The following is a 25249-nucleotide window of genomic DNA, read 5'->3' as shown; positions in this document are numbered from 1 at the left end:
ATATTTGCACTATATATTGTGAAAAACAAGACTCTTGTCTTGCTTTAAGCATAATATTCAATAGTGCTTGTTAAAGTAATTTAGTTTTGCAGTATTGTTGCTTGAGCAACACTATTTGTCATCTTTGTTGTAGGAAGAAAGCTTCTAATGCAGTTATGGGTATACTCTGCTATTCTGTATTATTTGTGCTGGGGGTTTTCCCCTTCTGGAGTTCTAGTTATTTATTAGTTTTGCATATTTGAGGATTAACATTCTCTATGCTTATTTGCTACAGAAATGTTAAGATAAAATTCTGAAAACTTGTAATACTTTCTGTTATAAATCCCTTTAATAAAAGCAGCAGGGAGGTGGAACAGACAATTTAAATGAACACACTGTATTTTCTTCGTCTGTAGATGATGGAGAGAAACAGCAAAAACGTTACAGGCTTTCAGCAAAAACCTCTCCAAAAGAGAGTTCTCAGTTGCCTGCGTTGCCACTGGTAGACCAAGAATCTCCATCTTGCAAAGAAAGATTTATTCCTCCTGAGCTTAGCATCTGGGATTATTTCATTGCAAAGGTAACATTTTGCTATTATGACAGTGAAATATTTTCTGTCACTTCTGGAATGGTAATTTTTTTTCTTCTTGGTCTTTATTCTAGGTATCAGTTTAGATGTGTGACAGAAACTGCCTGTTTTTATTACTCATATTTAGCTTTTTCTAAAACATTGCCTGTAGATATTTTTGAAACAGCTTTCTTAACTGTTATTATGAAATGTATTTGTTTCCAGATAATGGAATGAACAAAACACGTTGCTTTTTACAGCTGCAGTACAAATATATAGGTAATTATGGATAAGTTATTTAGATGAACAAGGAAATGCGAGAAGCTTTTTATCATCTATTTCAAATGGGTGAAATGAATCTGTATATTTACTAGAAATCAAATTATGTTGTCTTCTGTCAAGTCTGCTGTGGCAGATCTTTCTTTGTAGAAAGTCACATAATTGTATGGAGTTGTATGGCACATTTCTATATCAAATATTAGCCATATCGGCAAAATAAATATGTAAGCACTATTTTAGGAGCAAGGACAAAAAAGACAATGCAAATACTGAATAACACAGTGGGGCACTGGTGGTGGGCTTATAAATATTGAACTCTGTAGGCAGGGGATAGGATTTCTGTGTTCTTTAGTCCTCTGAGCCCTTGGAAGAACTAGAGAGAAAATACACTGGTGGTTTTGGCTTCTTTCTGACAAATAACAAGCTTGTGTGTCCTGCGTGTGGTTTGATACATCTGATGTGAAAGTAAAGCAAAATAAGAATTGGAAAACTGTTAGTATTTTCATTTTCAGTATTAGAATATTGAGTAATGTAAAAAATAGTTAAGCTGTTGAAGTATGCAGTGCTCCTGGACAGTTACCTTTTTCATGAGGTACAAACTCCAAATGTTACTAAATTGAGATGATATGCCTGCTTTTTTATAGAAAGCATTAAATATTATAATGATGTATTTTTTAAAAGATAATTTAAAACTAGGTGTTGGCTAGGAAGATACTCAAGGAATATTGTTTACATTTTTAGCCTCTTCTTCCATCACAAAGTAGAGTGGAATATGATTCTGAAGAGAGTCAGGAAAGTGGTGAAGATGATGAAGACATTGATGGAGATGTGTTTGCATCAAGTTCACATAATCAAGAGCATTCTAATTCAAATTCCTACAGGTAAGTAACTCTTCAGAATGCAAGATGTTCTGCAATGGCTAGACTTGCATTTCTGGCCTTTTATTTTTGAGATAATACACCAATTACTTGATATTTCATGACAGTGCATTATCTAGACTTACTAGTTAATTTTTCACAATGATTATTTTACTCATTTTATTAGTACCATGATATAGTGACTTTAGAATTCAAAGTATCTATAACATTCTAAAATACTCCTTGTAGTTATCAGCAGTTTATAATGAGGATTTAAAGCTCTAAATTTAAATCCTAATTGTGAATAAGTGAGAAAAATTTATTTTCCTGTTAGTAAATGACTTACTAGTCCTTTCTTGTTAGTTGGTCACTGATGAGATTGGCAATGGTTCAGCTGGTACTTCACAATTTGAAGATTTTCTACCCTTTGGCTGGACATGATCTTTCAGGTAATAAGCAGCAGAGTTGTCTTTTCATACTTAATAACCACATTTAAAATCAGTATTGTGTTGCATAATATAGATGATGTAGCTTTATTGAAAACTTCTTAATTTTTCCATAACTGTTCTGATACTGTTTATTGTACAGGTATATTTATGAAATAATGTGGTGGGTGGGTAAGATGAGTGGGCAAGACGGAATGCTTAGTAGTTAGCTGAAGTCTCTGCATACTTAGTTTTTTCTTTGCCTGTTAGTCATACAAGAGTGTTTACCATATTTATGTCTTGGTGGAAACCTTAGAGTTTTTTGTAATCGAAGTTATATTATTCCTACTCCTTGTTTCATAGAATCATAGAAACATGGAATGGTTTGGGTTGGAAGGGACCTTTAAAGATGATCTAGTCCGACACCCCTGTTGTGGGCAGGGACATCTTGCACTAGATTATGTTGTTCAAAGCCCCATCCAACCTGACCTTGAACACTTCCAGGGATGGGGCATCTACAGGTTCTCTGGCAACCTCTTCCAGTGTCTCACCATCCTCATTGTATTAAAAAAAAAAAAAAAAAAAATTCTTCCTTACATCTAGTCTAACTCTACTCTCTTTTTAGTTTCAAAACCATTACTCTTTTAGTTTCAAACTGTTACTCCTTGTCCTGTCCCTACAGTCCTTGGTAAAAAGTCTTTCTCCATCTTTCTTGTAAGTCCCCTTTAAGTATTGAAAAGCTGCAATAAGGTCTCTGTTGTGGTTTAATCCCAGCTGGCAACTAAGCACCACACAGCTGCTTGCTCACTCCCCCTGCTATGGGATGGGGGAGGGAATCAGAAGAGTAAAAGTGAGATAATTTGTGGGTTGAGATAAAGACAGTTTAATAGGTAAAGCAAAAGCCATGCATGCAAGCAAAGCAAAACAAGGAATTCATTTGTTACTTCCCATTGGCAGGCAGGTGTACAGGGCCATCTCCAGGAAAGCAGGGTTCCACCATCACTAGCTACTATGAAGAAAATTAACTCTACCCAAGCCAAAACCATCACATTCTCCACCACTTATTCCATACCATTTATGTCATGCTCGGATCCCACACTATCCAATACATCCTCATTACCCACTACCACCCCTCCCATCCTTTGATACAACACACAGGTATCATTCTCTTAGTCTATGGACCATCTCTATGAAAAGTCTGTAAAATGTCCATAAATATCCACAAATGTCCACTGAGTTAATTTAGTCCATGACTTTGGGCTCCATCTGTTATGGTGGTCACTCAGGATGGGAGTGGTGGTGTGTTGCATGGAATTACTGGGCACGAAAGCCAGCTCAGGTCAGGTCACTGCTGCACTTGTACTGCTTCTCGTAAGGTTTGTCCTCCATTAGTTGAGGTGGTTCCTGCTACAGTAATTCCTGTAATATGCAACTCAAATCCTGGGTTACGACAGTTTGAAGGTATTTTCATTACAATCTCCACCCCTAGTCCCTTTGGACCAGACCATAGGGTTAAACCCTGGAATGAACTCCTCCCCTTGCCCCTGCTCCAGCTTGGACTTAGCCACAGACTGCAGTCCCTTAGGGATGTACCTGCTCCACGTACAGCCTTATCTAGGAGCCACAGTCTCTCCAGGGGTATACCTGCTGTGGTATAGTCTTACCCACAGCCACAATTGCTTTGAGGTGCACCTGTTCCAGCGTGGCATTCTCTGTGGGCCACAATGCCTTCAGAGATACACCTGCTCCAGTGTGCCCTTACCCATACCCACAGTCCCTTCAGGAGTGACCCTGCTCCAACATGGCCTTGCCCATGCCTGCAGTCCCTTCAGGGGCGTACTTGCTCTGTTGTGGGCTTATCCATGGCCACACACTTTGAGGTGCTCCAGCATGACCTCATGCATAGCCAGTGATGCTTCAAGGTGTACCTGCTGCATCATGGACTTACCCACAGCCACAGATGCTTCAAGGTGTGCCTTTTCCAGCATGGACTTATCCTTGGGCCATAATCCCTTCAGAGGTGTACCTGCTGTGGCACAGGTGTAACAGCCATAGATGCTTCAGTATGTACCTGGTCTGACATGGGCTTATTCACAGTCACAGATGCTTTGGGGTGTACTGCTCCCATGTGGACTCATCCACAGGTCACAGTCCCTTCGACTCAAGTTCATACTGGAGTTCCAGCCTGTCCAGTACAGCAGCACAGAGACAGCAGCGATGCCAGCCCAGGCACATCGCCAAAACCAGCACAGTGTCTCTGGAGCTTATCGTCTCCAGGCTGAACAACCCCAACTGTCTCAGCCTTTCTTTACAGGAGAGGTGCTCCAGCCCTCTGACCATTTTTGTGGCACTCCTCTGGACCTGCTCCAACAGGTCCATGTCCTTCTTAATGTTGGGGTCCCCAGAGCTGGATGCAGTACTCCAGGTGGGGTCTCATGAGAATGAATTAGAGGGGGTGAATCACCTCCCTTGCCCTGCTGGCCACCTTTCTTCTTATGCAGCCCAGGATGCAATTGGCTTTCTGGGCTGTGAGCACACATTGTTGGCTCATGTCCAGTTTTCCATCCACCAGTAGCCTCAAGTCCTTCTCTGCAGGGCTGCTCTCAATCCATTCAGTCCCCTAGTCTGTGTTGATGCTGGGGATTGCCCAAGGTGCAGGACCTTGCACTGGGCCTTGTTGAACTTCATGCCATTTTCAAAGGCCCACTCCTCAAGTCTGTCCAGGTCCCTCTGCATAGCATCCCTTCCCTCTAACAAATCAACTGCACCACTCATCTTGGTGTTATCTGCAAACTTGCTGAGGGTGTATTCACTACCACTGTCTATGTCATTATCAAAGATATTAAACAGTGCCACTACACACCCCTGAGGGACACCACTTGTTACTGATCTCTGGACATTGAGCCTTGACTGCAACAATTTGGATGCAGTCATTCAGCCAATTCTTACCCATGAAATCCATATCGTGCCAATTTAGAGGTAAGGATGTTGTGTGGGACCATGTCAAAGGCCTTACAGAAGTGAAAAGTAGAGGACATCTATTGCTCTTCCCTTGCAAGCCAGTGCAGTCACTCCATCATAGAATGCTACCAGATTAGTCAGGCACAATTTGCCCTTTGTGAAGCCATGTTGGCTTTCTCTCAACACATGCCTGTCATCCATACACTTTGACATAGCTTCCAGGAGGATCTGTTCCATGATGTTTAATTTCTGTCAGCATTGAAGTCCATTCCTGTATTTAGTTCATCTTTTATACTTACAAATATCAAGTTGAGGTTTGAATAAAGCTTACTTTTGAAGATACTTGAAAGACACTTCAGCCTTCCGCTGTGGAATTATCTTCATCAAGGTTATAATGGAGAAGGAAGGTTTCTTATTATTGTTTATTTGTTTTGCTAGAGCTTCCAGTTAGCTCCCCGATATGCCATGCAGTTTTGAAAACGCTACAGCGCTGGGAACAAGTTCTTCTCCGACGTCTTGAGCTATATGGGGGTCCACCTCAACATTATATTTCAGTTCATGCTTCTGAAGATGCCCTAGCTGCTGGTCCTGCATTGCTTCGCCATAAAACTTTACTTGAGCCTACAAACACTCCATTCAGGTGAGTCTAATTTCTATAAACACTGACTATATTATCTTTAATATACATCAAGCATTATGTTGTTAGTGCATGTGATAGACCATAAGTTTGATAACTATATAATGCCAGTTTCTAGACTTGCTTTAATCCATTGTGAACTTGTGGGTACACTTCGGAATTCATGCATCTCTGGTCCAAAGCAAGATCAGGAAAACCAAAAGTTTCTGGTTTTAAGTTCTTTTCCTGCAGTTTGACATACTGATTTTGAGTGTCTCTGTGGAAAAACTATGGTTGACAATAAAATAAAGAATAACAAATTTTCCCTCAGAGATGGTTACGGATGAGTAACAATGAACTAAATAATTGCCCCACCTTTTGGAGGGAATAAAATTATGTTATTACCAGAATATTCTCCTAAAATCAGAGAAGAAATATTTACTCTATAATATTTGCGTAGTTGTGACTCCATATAATTGCGTGCTCAGACAGAAAAGTGTGCTCAGTTTCTTAAATTGTCACTTCTTAAATAGATTTCTGCCTTTTTAATCTTCCTATCCCCTGTGGTTGCAGAATCAACAGAAAATCTGTCTTTTTGTTGTAAAATACCTCACAATTATCACACTTAGTTTTAGTAACTTGAGTTGATTAAAAAGGAACAGCTTAACATGTATCTGCTGCCTGGCATTGCTTTTAAATTACAATTTAAAGCACTGCAGGGTTTGATGGGTTTTGGCCTGCCATAAGCAGCTATATTTGTATTTACAAGTTTTGCCAGAGCATACAGTTTCTAGGGATAAGCATAAACATTTGAAGTCTGATCTGATTCTACAGTCCTTCCAACTTTGTTACTGAAAAGTCATGGTTGTTTCAGAGATGTTACACAGCTGAAGATGTGTTCCTGGCAGGAAGTGTTAGTCATTCATTGTCCATGTGATGGAAGCACTCATTAGCAATGAACAGAAATGGTCTATGTTGTGAAGAATGAGGTGGACTAATAAATAGTCTGCATGCTGACCTTATTGTTGTGTAATCTTGTAATGAGGTTTTTCTTGCTTGTCCCAAGATAAGAGGTGAAAATGCTGTATGTTCTTTTCCTTCTTCCTTTTGCACCTTCTCTCACATGTAGGTTTGTCAGGAAGATGGTACCAGAATGCTTCTGAATAGGTCTTGTACAGTGTTTAGAGAGCTGTAGTTTTGCTTGAGCATTTCTTCTGACTATAGTTTGATTAGAATATAAGGTATTGCAATTTCTTATAAGTATAAGCATGATGTAAATATTTATTTTAACTTTGTTCTGTAGATCTAACAGTCATGTTGCACTATCTGTGAAAAGGCTCTGGCAGTACTTGGTTAAACAGGAAGAAGTCCAGGAAACCTTTATCAGAAATATTTTTACAAAGAAGCGATGCCTAAATGAGGTTGGTATGGTATATAAAATGTGTAAAATGTTGCAGGTCAATCTATAAGCTTTTACTTAAGTTATTTGGCTGGCTTGTTTACTGTCTAGAGCATGAGTGGATAATATACTTGGCTATGACTCTAAGTATTGAGTATTAAAAATATTTGTCCATTGTTTCATTGAAAACAAAAATAATCACTCTTTGACTGTAGACTGACACTTAATACCACTTAGCTACAGTTAGCCTCTTCATTAAGATGAGTACAAAAGCTGGCTAAAAAGAATGACAAACTTTAAAATTTCGAAGTTTAAAACTAGTAACCTAATCAAATTTCTCAAAGTTTGAGTTTGTCCCTACCATAGTAATCCGGGATTTATCCACTGGTTTCTATCATGTTATGATTCAATTTTAATAAGAAAAATGGTCATACAACAGTTAGTATTTCTGTCCCTGATAACTTGTCCCAGTGTCTAGCTGGATTCCAGGTTCCAGATTCAGTTAAATGTTTTAAACTTGTGGTTCTGTCGTGGAGTTTGGGGTTTTTTCCTCCCTCTTTAGTGGCTCCTTTTCTTTCTCACTCACACCTATTGCCAATAATTCAAAAGAATCACCTGTTACAGAAAAACCTGTGGAGTAGCTGAAATGTAGAAGAAAGAAGCAGATCTGAACAAATTAGACATGCAGGAGAAAGAGTATTTATGACTAGTAAAACCATGGCAGCAGAGAGTTCTGTATGAGCTAATCTTTGTCCTGTCATGACTAGAATATTAGCTTGTTTGAGTATTTGTGGCTAATTGTGTTCACTACAGACTGCAGTTAAAAGGTAAATTGTTCCTTTTGTCTTATCCTTTGAAGATGCACCATTTCTGATCATGTCTTATGTTAATGCAGCCATGCTGCTATGCTGTATGGAAAGGTATTTTGGAATATTTCAGATGTGCTTTATATGTTTCCAAGTAGGATCATTGACAACCTTACACAGCATAGGTGTGTAGGTTTTATTTTGTATCCTCTTGTTACTGATAAAATGTCAGTGGAGATTGCTTACTTTTCCAAGAAATTTGACTTTTGAGATGGACAAGATGCTGTTACAGTACAGAATAGGTAAATCAGACTCTTCTGTACTGAATGTAGAGTTTAGAATTTGGTAATTACTGTTACTACATAAAATATCTCTGTGTGTGTGCAAACATGCTGTTGTGTTTCAATTGTTCTGTGTTAGGGTAGACAACAAGGAATTGAGGTTTTCCTTGATACCTTGTGTGTTATGTCTTATCTTTATTCTTTGTTCTGTGGTGGTTCTTTCCTTGGTGAAGTCATTAGAGGAGCACAATGAAACCATGAAAAGTTCTGTGGTGGAGGAGCCCATCATCAATAAGGTACACAGTAGTAATGCTCAAAGTAATTAGACCTTACATCATTATGAAGTATCTCCTTTTTGAAATGGTGCTGATTTCCCTTTAAAAAATTTTTGCTGACATAGCAAAAAAACCTTAAAAATTCAGTTTTGCAAGAGATTGAGTTAAACTAGTCTTGTTGTAGAGCCTATCTGAAACTAAATGTATCTTAGAAAGCTGGATTGAAGCTAAGAACAATATGCATTATCAAATTCCATAGCTAGGCAAAGTGAAGAGCTGAGGTTGAGATTTGCCCAAGTGACGAGAATTCAGTAGTACTATGGCAACATAGTGCATACAGGAGCTTTCACCAGTATGAGATGGCTGGAATAGTTCCCTGTAAGTGAAGGTGGTTAACTGAAGTTAGAGCAGTTTCTTAGCATGATACTAGTTTGCTACGGAAAATTTTTACTGAGCCTTAGTGTTAAGATGGTGACCAATGGACCCATGTAACAACTTTATAGCAACTTTCTTGAAAGATGGTGTGAGAGACTAGAAAGGTATGATACTATGCCTAGAAATGCAAACAAATACTGTATTCTTCAAGCATTGTTTTACAAAACTAGTGAGAAGACAGAAATGAGAACACCTTGTGATGTCTGTGAGCTACCTTGTTGTTATTACGTGTTAAAGCACTATTAGCAAGTAGGTAATTAGAACTGACTGGGGAAAAAATAATCTTAATTTGATGCGGGTTTGTTTACCACACAACACAGGTCATGTTTTTGTATCCGTTTGTCACTACAGTTTGGTGCAGTTCTACGTGCATAAGATCACCAGAGTATAAATTTTGTTTTAATCTTAAAAAAAGATACTCTACTTCATCATGTATAACAGCTACAGACTTTCTCACACTTTGAAAAAGACTGTTTGCAGTTCTTTGACAGTACCATCTTGCTGGTTTTCAACTAAAATATCCTGTTTAAATCTTTTGAAGACCAGAGAATTAAGAAATTGAAGGGGAGAGGCTGGGAAATGGTAGTTCTGGAATAATTCTTCATGTTTTGAAGAAAATACAAAATTTGACATTTATAATTCAGGTTTGAATTTTTATGTCACCATTTGTTTGGCAATGCCATTTTTTTAAACTGCAAAATTATATTATAAGTACAAGAGACTGCAGTCTGTAGTCTATCAGTTTAATACTTGCAATGCTGAGCTCTTTAATTTTGAACAGGAGTACTACAGTGCTGGTAGAGTTTAGAATATTGCTGTGTGCTGGCATATACCTGTATGCATTTCTAAAATACAAAAAGGTAGACAAGATTCAAATATAACATTAGTTCACATTAAGGGGGGGGTGGGGGAAGAAAATGTGATAGTAAAACGTCTGTGGTACTGGAAAGTGAAGGTTTCCAGATTTATGCAGTTGTGGAGAATGGTGAATAGACAAGCTGACAAAGTTCAGATTTATTTTCCTGTTCAAGATCTTGTCTGCACCTTCTTTTGGACAATTTCATCACTCTCAGTGGCAAAAAGTGTTTGCTAAGAGTATGAAAAGACTTAGTAAATTAAAACTTCAAAAAAAAAAAAAAAGAACAAAACATGCCAAGACTCAATTTTTTATTATCAACACTCCTAAGTGTGCATGCAGCCTCGCTGTTTTTCAGCATTCCTGAAAAACTTGAGAAGGAACACAGTACTGTGACTTCGTGACAAAATTACGCTTTCTGTGTTGCTGTGGTAACCTCAGCATGGCAGTGGGAAGCTTGATTATTACACACGAAACAGGTTTACTTAATTATTACAGGTGTTATTTGTCATGATGTCTTGGAATTAAAATTAAGAAAAAAATACATGAGATTTCATACAAATCCAGTGTTTGGTTTCTGTACTTCCAGTAAAAAGCAGTGTTGCATAGAAATTTGCATTTAAATATGCTTTACTTTTTAAAAACAGATAGAAACAGATTTGGGATACCCAGGAGGCAAGGCAAGAATAATCCATAAAGAATCTGACATCATTACTGCTTTTGCAGTCAATAAGGTGAGTATAAAGGAGGTAGGATAATCTAATTTTGTTGTAGTTCCACCTGATAAACAGGTGGTAGTCCCATTGTGAATGGGTGAGATATCCTTTGCCAGCCATCCTGCTGCAGCTTGAACTCTTAGCACTTCCTTCTCTAAAGCACTTCATAGTTTTCTTTTCATAATTAAACAGTTCTAATACAAACTGTATTTTTTTTCTACTGTGCAATGGATTGAGAGAAGGAAGAGGTGGCCTCTACTTTTTCTTCAAGCTTGTGTGTAGGAGTATTTTTCCTTCTGTCAAAGACAACCAGGAATTCATCTCTTCTTCTCCTGTTCAACCATTTAAACCTTAAGAAGTGGAGGAGGGGATCTGGGTTACAAGCATTGTAGTATAGTTACCTCTTGTTTATCCTCTGAGGAAAGCAAGGAGAAATTAGAGCTTCTTGAGAGAGGTATAAAATACAAATAGTGTGTGATGCTATCCCAGATGCAAATAAATTTTTAAAAGGGAAATGTCAAGTTTAGACAGTTTAAGTATATAGATTTGTAGACATAAATGTTTGGGTCTTGTAAGTTGATTAAGTGTATATTTTTGTGAACAACTGTACCATAACCAGAGAAAATAAAATAAAATAAAAACCAAAAAAACCACCTTTTTGAGTATTCCTTTTATATCTGCCTTTGTGTGTGTTACTTTTTTTCAGGCAAATCGGAACTGCATTGCAATAGCATCGAGTCATGACATTCAAGAATTAGATGTTTCTGCGATTTTAGCTACACAAATCTATACCTGGGTTGATGATGATGTGGAAATAGAAAATAAAGGGTATACTTTCTGTGTTTCCAACATCACAGCTTGACTGTGTATAAATCAGTGTAATAAAGCATGGTATTTAATATTGTTGTTTGGAATCTAACTTTATAATGTTGTTTCATTTATAGGGCTGATGATTTCTTAGTTATACATGCTCGTGACGATCTGGTAAATGTTCAGGGAACCACTCCTTACACTCATAGTAATCCCGGCACACCTATCAATATGCCTTGGCTTGGTAGTACACAAACTGGCAGGGGTGCATCTGTGGTAAGTCACTTGTCAAATATTAGCCTTATATACCCTGTCTACTTCTCTGCTTTTGTCTGTTCAGTGTTGCTGGCTATATTTTACAATTAGCATATAAGCAAATGTAGTTTTTCTGTGTAATCAAGGCGTGCTGGAATTTTTTATAATTGTTTGATCAATAAGTTAAAATACTGCATGGAATTTAGCTACAACAACTAAGCAAGCAAAGTTTTTAGTCAAACCATATATACTTTCTATACTTAAGATACATTGTTTAAAATTAAAGAATCAGGGTTCAGGTAAGAGCTTGCAGCTTAAATTGTTCTTAATGACTTGAGGCCAAATGCTGTACCTAAAAAGTATATATTCAGGAGATTTCAGGATATAAATTCATAAAGATTGGGTAGAAATATTTGTATGAAATACCAAGGTAGCTTTTATTTTAAATATAATCTTAAGTTTCATTCTGACTTCCAGAGTATTCCAGTTTTTATTTAAAAGTAAATACCAGCTTTGCTCTAGCATGAAGTACCATTGTAGTGCACTGTATATTAATAATGAGCCTGTATTACAGAAAGGAAAGTGAATGAACTCCTAAAGCAGATTTCACTGGCAGGACAGAGGCTTCAAATGAAATAAATTAAACTCTGGAAAATGAGCAACTTAAACTTGGGAAAAATGGGGATTCATAAGAAAAATGAGGAAGGCAGTACTGCAGAAACATGAGCAACTGACTGTCATGCATAGTTTGAACTACATGTCACGCTGATGTATGATTGTTTATCTCCAAAGCTGCTGTCAGCTCTGTCTTTGAAGTGCGGCACAGTTTTGCCATAACTCTGCTTAGTAGCATTATTAAATGTCTCACTTCTGAAGACCATGTTTTAGAGGAGATAATCAGTTTCAGTGTTCGGCTTTTCTGAAAGACACTAGAGTGAGGGACACCCAGTAAAGTGTGACTGTGTCCACATGAGAAAATTGGTCCCTGTGATCATAGAGGTGATACCTGCACAAAGGTAGCTCTTACTTTTAGAAATAGATTCTGTGTCTGGATTGAAGCTTGGCCCTGAGCAAGGAGATTTTAGCTCAGATTTAATTCAGATCAAATGATAATTCTGGTCTGGCCATTGACATACTTACCTTAGTTCCTGTGCAGCATAGATGCTCTCTAATAATGCAGATCTGTTGATTAGTTATCTGGGAGATGCTTATTTGGACCCACTTAAATGGAATGAAATGGTCATACAGGACATCCATATCTCTCATCCTATCTGCATGTAGATGTGGAGTTTTCCTGGATAACTTAATGCATTAAGTCTTGTGACTTGGCTGCACTTTGTGGTATTTAACAGCTCAGAGCAAGTCCATAAGTGGTGCCAGAATGAAAGACCCATACATTAATTTATATTGTAGTTGATCTTTAAAAATATTTTATGATTAGGAGGAGTAAATAAGGAATAAGCATTATAAGAACGATAATGTTATCCACACGTGGAAGTAGGTATTCTGCCAGTGCCTACACCTCTCCCTTCTATTTAGAAACCGCTGATCCTATTTGCCAGTTTTGCAGCTTTGGTATCATGATCAGGTCTCTTTTGCCAGTATTCTTTGAATGACTTTGCCACTTTCTCCTCTCACTTCCATTTATATAGATATACACATATATGTACAATTTGTGTGTGTTTGTGTATTTCTCAACAAAGTAATTACATAATCTATTAATGTAAACTATTCTTACATGACTTTCTATTTTATATGTAGTGAAACTTTCTTACGTAAAGATATATGGCTATGCTTGTGTTGAATGTGTTTGCTGTTAAACTTTGGACCTAAATTTTGTTTGGTGTAGTGTTTGACTGTGGCAGAGTAGAGTAGCAACAATGACACCTGCCTGCTAGGGAGGGGAAACAAAGGTACTGAATGAAGGACAAGGTAAATGAAGGAAGACAGGGATTCTTGGGAGGAAATAATGTTACTGTGGAAGGACCCAAATCTGGAAGAAAACCAGCTTCACCAAATCTTTCTGTTGCTGCTGTTTGTTACTTTGTTCCTTTGCATACTGCTTTTGATCCTTGTTCCTATCTTTGCTTTTCCGTAATTTGCAGCCTGTTTAGTAGATACAGCCCACTGTTCTTTACCGTTACTGGCTTTTCAGTCTTGTTGTCTTTGCTTCACTTCCATCAACAAGGGAAACTACTGGCCTTATGATACGCAGGCAGTTAACATTTTATTAGCTCTAAGGTTTTTTGTTACTACTCTTCACTGTTTCCTGTTATGCAGTTCGTACAAGGTAAGTAAGGAGGCTCACCACCAGATCCTTCAGTAGTGTGTTTACACAGTTCTTACAGGAGGTGTTTCTAAGAGAGAACTGAAGTGAATAGTACATACTGTCAGCTTTGAAACTCAGGTAATGTTCAGCAGCTTGTCTTCCAAACAAGTATGACTGACACCAATATTTACCAGTGTAATAACTTGTGGGTCAGATTTTAAGCTTTTTTATTCTTCAGTCTTACTGTACATTAGGCCCAAAGCACTCAACTCTCCAACAAAGCAGTGTTCTAGCCATCATCTGTTGTTAAGGAGAAACTAGCAGTATCAGATGTCAGTTACATTGGTAATGGAAGTATTTGCATTTGATAATGATACTTGGTTTCTAAATCAGAGACGCTGCACCAGAGATTTATGTTAGCAGTCTTTCAAAGGCACATTTTTGTAGGCATGCATTTTCCAAAGCATAATCCAGTAGGGGTCAGGAGATGATGATGCATGCTTATCTGTTGAATGAAGGAATATGATTTCCATTGACTTCTAGGTAAAAGATAGTAGCTGTAAAACTCAACACAGCCCTTCGTTTTGGTGAAGAAATAGAGTAAGCGTGAATAATTTTTCTTTCACACACACATAGAAACAAATTGTAAGTTTAGAGAGCAAAGTATTGTAATTATTTTCTGATTGGTATATGCACTAATGTTTGAAGAATATAATCCTCTGTTGTCTTGTCCTCTGTTGTCTTGTCCTAAATCTTATAATGTATATATTGTTTTATTCACCAATGTTTTACCAAACCATTGAGCTTTTTTCCTTGTCATTTAAAGTACTTACAGAAAAAAAAAAGGAAAATATGTATTTGAAAATCTTATTTTTGATCTTCAGGGAAGTGTTTTGAAATAAATTTGAGTAACCAGGAGGGATAAGTCTTTCTCTTCAACAAATAATAAAGCTTTAAGAATTGAAAGATCTAAATCTGCTTCCAAAATGGAAGCAAAAGGATTGCAATTACTCCACTAATCCAAACCCCAGGAAACTTTAGCAAGAAAATAATTTATTTCCCTTCCAAGTGTTTTCGCCCTTTTTGTTTGCAAACTGAAAATTTGGAGAACATTGCTTTTCAACTCTTTGGATCATATTTAGTAATATGAAGCAAGTAAAAATTTGCAATTCATGTTTTTCCAGTTGACACCTGGTATGATTGGGGGCCAGGGGACAATAGCATACTTAAAATACTTGATTCGCCATGTACTGTTTCAGTGACAAAGCAGTGCAAAATACTGTATAAAACTATAGCAGTTGATAAGTCACGGTTGGACTCAATGATCTTAAAGGTCTTTTCCAACCTAAATGATTCTATGAAAGTAGTTCAGTGCCAGCTTGGTACTGATGCATAGCGAGTGGCAAGCTGCTGTGTTGAAAGTGAGTGTTCTGGCAACAAACTTGTGTTACCGTTTAAAGTTAACACCTGGCACAAATACAAACTTATGCCCTCTTCTCTCTCAAATATTTAGGCAAATAAAACATGCATGAGCAAACTCAATCCAAAAATTTTTTGAGGAAGGGCAGTCCTCAGAGTACCCAGATGCTTTTGATGAGAACTAATCAGAAATAACAGAATGAAAACTTAAGTTTGTACATTAATAGAAAAAAAAAAAAGGAAGACATATGCAAGGAAAATACAGATGCATTTCCCTGATGAAAAAATCCCTACCGTTTCTGTCCAGTTGTGGTATTGTGGGTTGGACTTCTGATTCAATTAGATGGGATTTTTATCTTAATTGTCCAATGTCTCCAGTCCTCTTTATAGATTGAACTCTTCCCAGTTAGAAATTAATCAACTAAGGAAAACAGTATTCTTGGTAATGTACCTTGCTCAAAGCAAAGTTTGGAATTTAGGGACAAAAAGTGCTGCTGAAAATCCATTGGATGTGTATTTGCAAAATTACAAATGCTTTTGAAGAATTTTTTATTTACCAGTTGCTAAGTGTATTGCTTATTCTGGATGGCCACAAATAAGCACTTTTCAATCAATGACAATAAATTAACTAGACTTGAAAATAAATATATTCCTTCCTTTTTTTTTACATCTGTTAAAGTTTGTTTACCTCTTTCTTTACATGCTTCTGCCTCTCTCTTGCTTATCTTACAATATTCAGGAATATTCCAATAAATTTAATGGAATCAGAAAGGAATTGGCAAGAAAAGAGGTAAGACTGCAGTCTAAGGAGTGTTTATATTTGGATCCATAAATCTCTGAAGCAAAAAGTTAATATTTACCTAGATGTATAAAGCTGCAAAAGTTATTAACATCTACACTAGTCTTGGAAGAAACTGACTTCTATCTGAATTTCTAAACCCCATACTTGCTTTCAGTAGGAATATTGATAGGAAACAACTCTCTGCGATCACTAAGTAAGTTTTTTGTTCAGTAGTATTGTTTAATTATTTTCTGTTACTTTTTATATTGAACAGATGCTCAAGAAGGCTATTAATAATGTCAGAAGAATGGCTTCCCATCCAACATTACCATATTGTAAGTTCAGTTTTGTTAAAAAAAGAAAAAAGTTATCTAAAGATTATATATTTACTTATTGGCCCTGTTTCTTAGTATGCTGCTATTTTGTACTAGCACAGCAATCTATTACATGTTTTAAAAGTTGCTTATAAGCCCTATTTTACTGAAACTATTTTTCATTTCCAAATAAAATAATACCGGGGGATACAGAATAGCCTTTAGAAACAGTGATACTTTTTATACCAAAAATTACTGTATTTCTGTTTTATTTGTGACTTGGATGAAAGATAGTAGGAAAAAGATACATTACTATCTCCAAGTAAATAGCTTCATATTTCAGTACTGTCTAAATACAGTTCTTAAATAATAAGTAAGTACAGTTCAATAAGGTTTCAATAGCACAGGTTTAAGTTTCAGTTATAACCACTATTCCTGCAGTATGCTAGGCACAATGGCTCATATTGTGGCACTAGTTATTTTGAGGACGTTGTGAGGTGGTGTGAGATCTCTTAAAACTTTGGAAGAAACCTTCCTGCTCAACTGCTACAACACCTGTGAAAAGTCATGTAAATATTTTCTGTTGCAGACCTGACAGGTGCTCAAGATGGTAGTGTAAGAATGTTTGAATGGGGTCATGCACAGCAAATCACATGTTTTAGATCTGGTGGCAACTCAAGGGTAACTCGAATGAGATTCAATTACCAAGGAAATAAGGTAACTGACAGAATGCTTCTGTATTTACCCTCTTCCCTCCCAACCCCCCCAATATATTTGTAAACTAGCAGAAACATCACATTCTTCAGATCTAAATTAGTTTCTTTGAATTGTGATAATTTCTCTGTAATGCTTACATATGTATTTACAATTAATATATCTTTTTTGCAGTTTGGAATTGTTGATGCTGATGGATATATAAGTTTATATCAAACAAATTGGAAATGTTGCCCGCTTACTGGAACTTCACCTAAACCGTATTTGGTAAGCTGAAAACTAAATTTGCTTCTATAAGCTTGGTGTTGTGCTCTCTTATTTCCTTCCCCCTTTAGAATAGTTGAGAGGGCAGGGATTGTGTTGATAACCAGTATTAATCAAGATTTAATAATATATTGTTGCCATCCTGTGATCCGTATGACAGACAAGTTCTTAAATCCTAATCATACTTACTAAGTTAGAGAGTAGCAAATGCAATATTAGATCTGAAATAACTTTAATGTTCTTTGAGACTTCTCAGTAATTGCCAATTGTTAATTAATTGTCAATAATGCAGGACTGGAGAATATATATACTTCCGTGAAAAATTAAGAGTATCAGAAGGCATACACATGTCTTTATATCCTGTGTTCTTTAAATTGTTTTTGAAACAGCTCACCTTCTTGAGGAAGCTTAATTATTTCATGCTTACACAAAATCCATTTCCTTTTAATTAATAATTTCTAAACTGCAATTTTTCAGACCTGGCAATGTCATAACAAAACAGCCAATGACTTTGTTTTCATCAGTTCATCATCTTTGATAGCCACAGCAGGATTGTCTTCTGATAACAGGTAAGAACTGCTGTGGTAATGCATAAAAATGAAGTGGTGCCATGTTTTCTCTCCTTCCCTCCTCCTTCCCACACTTTTTTGATGATACTCCTTAAGCACCTTAAGAGCAACATGCATACTTCTGCTCTCTTTCTTTGCGGAAGGGGGAGAGAAGCAATATTTGCAGCTAAATTCCATGTGCCTATTAAAGGAGGTTTCATACCTCACATACAAACAATCCTCTGTTTGTGTTCCATATGAGGAGGGGAAGTGGAGAGGGAGGTGCTGATTTCCTCTTCCTGGTATCCCTGGTAGCCAGTGACAGGACACGTGGGAATAGTTCGAAGAAGCACCCGGGGACATTCAGACTTGACTTTAAGAAGCATTTCTTTACCGAGAGGGTGGTCAAACACTGGAACAGGCTTCCTAGAGAGGTGGTCAATGCCCCGTGCCTGTCAGTGTTTAAGAGGCACTTGGACAATGCCCTTAATAACATGCTTTAACTTCTGGTAAGCCCTGAAGTGGTCAGGCAGTAGGACTAGATGATCGTTGTTGGTCCCTTCCAACTGAACTATTTTGTTCTGTTCATATTAACCTGTCTTAAATTATTTTTATAGACATAGGGAGTTGTGCATAGCTCTTCATTTCACACTTACTTTCTGTAATTAAGTTTTGATCAAGAAATAGCAAAACCTGCTAACATTCAGGTGAATTGAGCTACAAAAGATTGTAATCTCAGTGTGGATCCTTTATGAGAATAACGAGTCGTAGAATGATAGTGTAGAGGGCATGTTCTTGCAGTACCTGTATAACTAAGAAAGTAAGTTGGGGTCTGCTCAAAAGTAATCATTGAAAGCTTTCAAGTGTTTAAAATACTTTAGAATATTTCTTGCTGAATTGAATCATATTTTTCCTACAGAAATATTTGTCTTTGGGATACTTTGGTTTCACCTACAAATAGCTTGGTGCATGGTAAGTAAACTACAACCAGCAAAATATTTGATCACGGTAAAAAAAATATTTGTGTGTGTCTGTCTTAATAGAAATGTTATTGTGGGAAGTAATACTAGCGGTAAAACATCTTCACTGTCCTGTGTGAGTGCACCAGCTGGAATATAAAAACAGATTCTTGAGAAATGATTTAGTGCTATATAAAAATAATTGGTTTCATGGACATGAGCACCTTCCTTTGCACACCTTGTATCTTTGCACCTGCAACTCCTGACAGCCAGACATCTATAATTTCTGTTCCTTTTCAAAAGATTCCGAGCAACTCCTGCTTTTAGTGACTAGCATGTTGAGAAGACAATAGGTATAACACTGTCAAAACTACAGTTTTTAGCACAGTTATGAGATACGTATTTGCAGGATATGCATCCACACCTTTCAATTCAAGGTTCCTATGGCTGTGTCTGCACTCATAAATCAGGGAGGCCCCACTCAAAATTTATCAGTTAAGTGTTAGACCAAATACTGGTACTACAACAACAGCACTGGGCACTTGCAGATACATTATCTATTTGGACAATATGAGAGGACATGCTTTTTATGAACTGTTAAGTATTTCATTGCCTCTGTGAAAATCCTATCCTCAGAGAAGCCATGATTCTAAAATGGTTCTCTGAATAAACACGCCAAATTTTCTAGAAAATATTAGTTGAATTTTTATGAATGTATTGAACAAGCAGATGTACAAATAAGATCTCATATAGTAATTTTCAGAGTTGAATGAAAAGATGAACTTACGGCTATATTTGTAAAGTAGTGCATTTTTGCTTTTGAAGATGGTCCAGTTCTATGACACTTCTCTGTATTATGCCAAATACTGTGGAATGTTTTAAATGCTTTCTGTGAGTGTGCACATGTATAGATACCTACATACGGTACTACAAAAATGCTTTAGAAGAATTATTCCTATAAGTATGCTTTTTGAGATGTAGTAAATATTTAGCAGGGTTTCAGTAACTTTATTACTAATATTCTGTTGCAATGGAAAAGAAACACATTTCAATGTCTGAAATACAGAATTAGGCTCGGAGAGAGGACTTGTGAACTCCTTGTAATTGATATGTGGTGAATGCTTAAGTGTATGTGTGAGATGTGTGGAATTTCTCAACATAGATTTAGAGAACCCTTTGAACTACAAGTACAGTATACTACATGCCACATGTTAGGATTCATAGTGTCTAGTCTCAGACATACTGAGCTTTGTTCTGATAATTGTAATCTTCACTGACTTCCCCCACTCATTTGGGGGAGTAGACATACCCAAAAAAATGTGAGAAGCAGCAAATTAAAACAGCCAGTGGAAACTTACCAGATACTCGGGCAATTTAGGAGGACAATTCTTACAGGAAACATATGCCTTAAAATAACAAGCATTAGAGAGTTTGAAAATAATCTGTTTCTGGTCAGGGCTTAATAGTTTGTGGTTATACAGGGACAGAAAGAAGGATATGAAGTTTTTTTAATACAGATTGTAACTACTTAATTTGAGAATACTGCAACTTGAGGATGTCTGATGTGAACCTGCGCTTATGTATATATGGTACTGCAACAAATGGTTGTGGTCAGTTGGATGACAGCATCAAACTCACTGTTGCTACTGTCTTGAACCATTAGAGGCTGATGGAAGATTGAAGTTAGTACTGTGAAATTGAAGTTAGTACTGTGTGTTTATTTAAATTACTTTGCTTTGGCTTTCAGCTTTTATATGTCACGATAGCGGAGCAACTGTGCTGGCATATGCTCCAAAACATCAGCTGTTACTATCTGGAGGCAGAAAAGGCTTTACATGTATAATTGATCTTCGCCAAAAACAGCAGCAACAGTTACTCCAGAGTCATGATTCTCCAGTCAAAGCAATTGCTGTCGATCCTACAGAAGAGTATTTTGTCACAGGATCTGCTGAAGGCAACATAAAGGTATTGATGAGGGGGAGGGAGCAGAGAGATGAAGATGGTGATGATGTGTAAATTAAGAAAGAATCCTGCATAGGAGTGGAATAATCAGATATGTCATACGTTCTGCACTTGTTCTCAGCCCTGACTTTCACATCTACTAATTCAGTCATGAAATGTTAGTCTTACCTTGCAGTCCTCCTTTTAGTTCATCTTACCTTAGTCCCCATATATATTCCTTATTATAGAAAACAAGTATTAATATTCTATAGATGTGTCATTACAGATTGCTGCATTTCTTTTACAGTTAATGTCAGAAAAATGCATGCAAACTACAGTCCAATTTCTCCATGACTCATTACTGGTGAATTTTAAGATCGTGGCAATTATCCTTATAAGAGATTGATGTTTTGATGCTTTTTCAGGTATGGAGTCTATGTACGTTTAATCTTCTTCACACTTTCATCAATGAGCATTCTCGACAGTCTCTCTTCAGAAACATTGGGACAGGAGTCATGCAAATTGAGACAGGACCAGCAAATCACATATTCTCCTGTGGTGCTGATGGAACAGTAAAGATGAGAATCTTGCCTGATAGATTTAGCCCTTTAAATGATGTGTTAAAAAATGATGTGAAATTTATGATCTAATATTTTTCTCAGAACAGTGCATAACATTCCCCTTCTATCATCCCTGAAAATATTCTTCCTGGAACTAGCCAACAAAGCAGATACACAATGATAGCTTGTGCCACAAAGATGCTTTCTGCACCCCTCCCCCGTATTTATTACCTGGAGCTTTTAGTCCCTGATGCACTGATGCCTTAAAAATTAACAAGGTCCTTCAGATTTTGATTGTTGCCTGAAGTAAAAACTATACATGACTCCAAATTATATACTTATAATATTATTAAGATGTTGCTGAAGTGGTTTACTCTTCCTTTTGAGGTAGTTAACACTCCCACCTGGAGTGTACCATCTGGGCATGGCCTCTACTTATATTCAACACTTGGCCACCTTCTTAAAAGCAGGTTCTTTGACTAGATGGAAACCTTAGATAATTTTACTCTTTCACTGTGGCAACCATAACTGTCTCTCTTCTCAACTTTAGTCAGCCAACAATGAAAACTTATACCTATGTGTAGAAGAGAAACACAGCCTGTATAAGTAGATACTCCTGGCCATGCAAGCATTCATATAATGAGCCACTGTCTTGTCTCCATTCCTGGAATCCAGGCTGTTTACCTCTCTAACTTGCCTGATCTCCTTCCTCTAATCTAGGGTATAAGAAACTGAAGGATGTTCTGTAACTTGTCTTCTGTTCTATAGCTTGAATCACTGCCATCAGGATGGCAGTCTTACCTTTTAAAAAGAAATATATTTTTAACCCTGAACACTCCCTTTACAAAAATATGTAAATATTAATGGATATCTTCCTAGTAAAATAGTCAAGATTATGTGTGAAGCTTTAGTCTTGATCAAAAAGATACAGGAAGATACTGCTTTAGGATATGGCACTAGAATTTCTTCAAAGAATATTTATTTACATGTCTGTAGAGGAAAAAAACAACTAATTTATTTTTACATTTTTTCCAGTAAGACTTTTATTTAGCCCAAAGATACTCAGCTCATTCTTAGCACTTACATTCTTGTTTGTCTGCTTTTCCTAAGTACTTTAAAAAAGGAAAAAGGAAAAAAGTTCAACAGCAAAGTACTTTAATACTGTCAGTCTTTGTACTGTATGTTTACATCTGGTGTAAAATGAAAGAAAAAAGTTTTGAAAAGGATGGTTGGATTTTTTTTTGCCAAAATATTAAACTGCTTAACTTTAAATGTTTGACCAAACTATTAATGCACAAAGCCTTTACATTTTTTTAGTCAGCTAAAAAATGTTTCTGTAAGTATTTTGGTTTACTTTTCATGACTTGAGAGCTTGACAAAGGTTTAATTTGTAAATTAGATGTGAGGCTGGATTACTTGAATGCCAATGGTGTACTTTTTGCTAAAAGATATTTTGTGAAATATAGCACCAAGATATTAACTGTAAAATAAACTTGTCAAATTAGGAACTATGGGGATAAATACAGCATAGCAGAAATGAAGGGCTTTGTAACATTCTCAGGATGCTTTTATCTTAAGAATATAAAACTGTTTAAAAAGATTTTGTAAAATTAAGGTAATTTTAAATGTATGTTTCGCAAGTTGCAGTGCAAACACTATGAAGGTTTTTATGCACATAACCTGAATTTTCAAATTGTGCAATAAAAAGAATGTGAATATTTTGCCATGAAGAAACATGTGACAGCCTTTCAAACTGGTACAGCTGTTCAGTGATTCAATTGTAATTGTTCTTCCACAACACTTACAGATTGAAATCAAAATTGGTATCAAAACAGTTTAAGTACAGTGATGGACCAGAAAAGTGACTGACTAAAAGTGACACCACCTTACAAAATAGACTTGCCCAATGCATATGTCATATCTGCTCAGTGACTGAGTTTCTAATATTCCTTATTCTTATGAAAGAAGGAATACAGTGGAGTTAACAGTAGCACACTCCTTGAGAATCAACTGAAACCCTGACTTTATAGCTGCTTATATACATGCATTAGTTTTATGCACCCACTGACCTAATAAAGTTACATGTGCAAAAATCATGGCAACATTATATAATGACGTCCTTGATGTTTTGTCTTTAAATATTTATATCTTGTTAGCTTTAATATTTCAAGCTCAGTTTATTGTACTGGCAATCACAAAAAGCTGTCTTATCATCTGCGAACTGAGCAGATTTTATATGTAATTTGCCAAGACATACAATGTTGTCATTTTTCTGAGTAGAGCTGCACTATGAATAATCCTGGCAAATTTACGCTTATTCCAGAAAAGTACTGACTGTGAGCAGGTATTTTCAATAATGTTTATAGTTACCATAAGCTACTCTCAAAACTAAATTATGTAAAATCACAATGTATTTGCCACACCTTCATAATCTTTCCAATAAATCCTGCAGAAACTCAACCTTCTAGAATTCCATGTTGCTGCTACTTCATTTACAAATCATTTGTTTGCTTGTATAATGTTCATTGATGTTTAACAATTATTGTAAGTCAAATTATTGGTAGCTTTATTCTAATGATGGAATCAAAATGAGTTAACTTCTGTTGTATCCAAAACTTTTAAAGGGACACTCTCAACTTTAAGTCTTGTCATTAGGGAAAAACTGAACTCAAAACTCTTAACAGCTGTTGCCCTTAACAACTTCCACTGACTTTTGTTCTCCAGTGACTAATGCTTTCTCCCTGTAGCTATGCAAGTTACTCAAACAGAAGGGTAATAGTGGCTACCCAGGGTTCTGTGCTTGAAGTAGCCACGTGCAGAAATCGAACATAAAATTTGCATTTACTGACAGTGTTGTTTAATCAACAATAATTCCACATCCAGACAAAATTACTTAGCTTGTAGTTGATAATGTCCCTTTTAAATATCATAGACTAGCAGTTGTGACTTGTGTTTGTCTATGTAGTAATACATAATGCAATCAGAGTGTGTCATTCTTGTGTTGCTAATTGATTCACTTACCTCAAACAGATATATGATCCAAGTTCTTTACTGTTACTTCAGTAACTTGTGGGAGTTAAAACTCTGGCCATCTGGGTACTTAAACTGGCTTGCTGTGTGACTTCTAAGCAGAAAATTCTCAGCTGACAGCTGATGTTGCAGGATATTTATGGAGAAAGATGGAGAGTGGAACAGATGCAGATTTTGTACCACGCTGCTGTGGCACAAAGTGAGCTTATACATGTTCTGCTGCATTTTAGGAACCTCGCTACCAGCTACAGGAAATAAACTGTTGAGATATTGTACTTTAGGTACCACTCCCTTCCTCTTAAGAGCACCCAGCGTTAGATTAGTCGCAATAGGTATCAAAAAAGCAACAGTGATTAAAAGGAAGTGAGCTTGGAGACAACATGTTCTCCAAGGTGATTTTTTCAGATGTTTATTTTTACTAAAAATAGCAAAACCACCTCTAATGGCAGGTTCAGCACACTGGTCAAACTACTTTCTATAAAATAAAGAGATTGATTTACCAAGTTTCTTGGTGTTTCTTATTCCTCCCGATTTATAGCTCTAAAATCTACACGGTTTTGATCTTTCTTTGCTTTTTTTTTTTTTTTTTTTTTTTTTTTTTTTAATGCCTTAGCTTTTCATGGCTTAGCTTTCCTTCTGTTAGCTTTTTGATGTTTTGGGGATTTCTGTGCATGTGTGGGTTTTGGTTTGTTTTTAAATCCAGTGCGTAACTATCAGTGGTAATCAGTTCAAAGTAATTTCTCAGTGGAACGAGGCTGATGCGGTGGTGGTGCTTTCTGTCATCTTCTTCCACAACTAACTTTTTTAGCCCCTTGTCTGTTTCATTTAAACTTGAAAGCCCGTGAAGCTGTTGGGGAGCTGCATGTCTCCGATTTTCTCACCCCTAGAAGAGATAGAAAGATGAGTGCCCTGCTGTAGTTACTAGGCAGCAA

At 36.7% G+C, this 25249-nt stretch overlaps 1 protein-coding gene across 3 annotated transcripts in view; it reads left to right on the top strand.

Annotated features, from left to right (window-relative positions):
• Positions 1–24793, top strand: part of DMXL1 (Dmx like 1) — a 77582-nt gene extending 52789 nt beyond the window's left edge. For 2 of the 3 annotated variants that reach the window (XM_075725933.1, XM_075725932.1), the window contains 16 exons: positions 396–559; positions 1568–1707; positions 2047–2132; positions 5508–5709; positions 6989–7106; positions 8405–8467; positions 10385–10471; positions 11160–11281; positions 11398–11539; positions 16262–16322; positions 16891–17018; positions 17190–17282; positions 17757–17848; positions 18747–18799; positions 20534–20751; positions 21153–24793. In XM_075725933.1, the coding sequence (XP_075582048.1) occupies positions 396–559; positions 1568–1707; positions 2047–2132; positions 5508–5709; positions 6989–7106; positions 8405–8467; positions 10385–10471; positions 11160–11281; positions 11398–11539; positions 16262–16322; positions 16891–17018; positions 17190–17282; positions 17757–17848; positions 18747–18799; positions 20534–20751; positions 21153–21377 (1994 nt within the window). In that variant the 3' untranslated portion in view covers positions 21378–24793. Of the gene's footprint in view, positions 1–380; positions 560–1567; positions 1708–2046; positions 2133–5507; positions 5710–6988; positions 7107–8404; positions 8468–10384; positions 10472–11159; positions 11282–11397; positions 11540–16261; positions 16323–16890; positions 17019–17189; positions 17283–17756; positions 17849–18746; positions 18800–20533; positions 20752–21152 lie in introns of all 3 variants that reach the window. The other variant, XM_075725934.1, reaches the window with a different exon arrangement.
• The last annotated feature ends 456 nt before the right edge of the window (positions 24794–25249 follow it).

The sequence above is a fragment of the Pelecanus crispus genome, chromosome Z, assembly GCF_030463565.1.
Source record: "Pelecanus crispus isolate bPelCri1 chromosome Z, bPelCri1.pri, whole genome shotgun sequence".
Classification (NCBI taxonomy): Eukaryota; Metazoa; Chordata; class Aves; order Pelecaniformes; family Pelecanidae; genus Pelecanus; species Pelecanus crispus.
The sequence above is the reverse complement of the archived record's forward strand: the minus strand, read 5'-3'. Positions and strand labels throughout refer to the sequence as shown.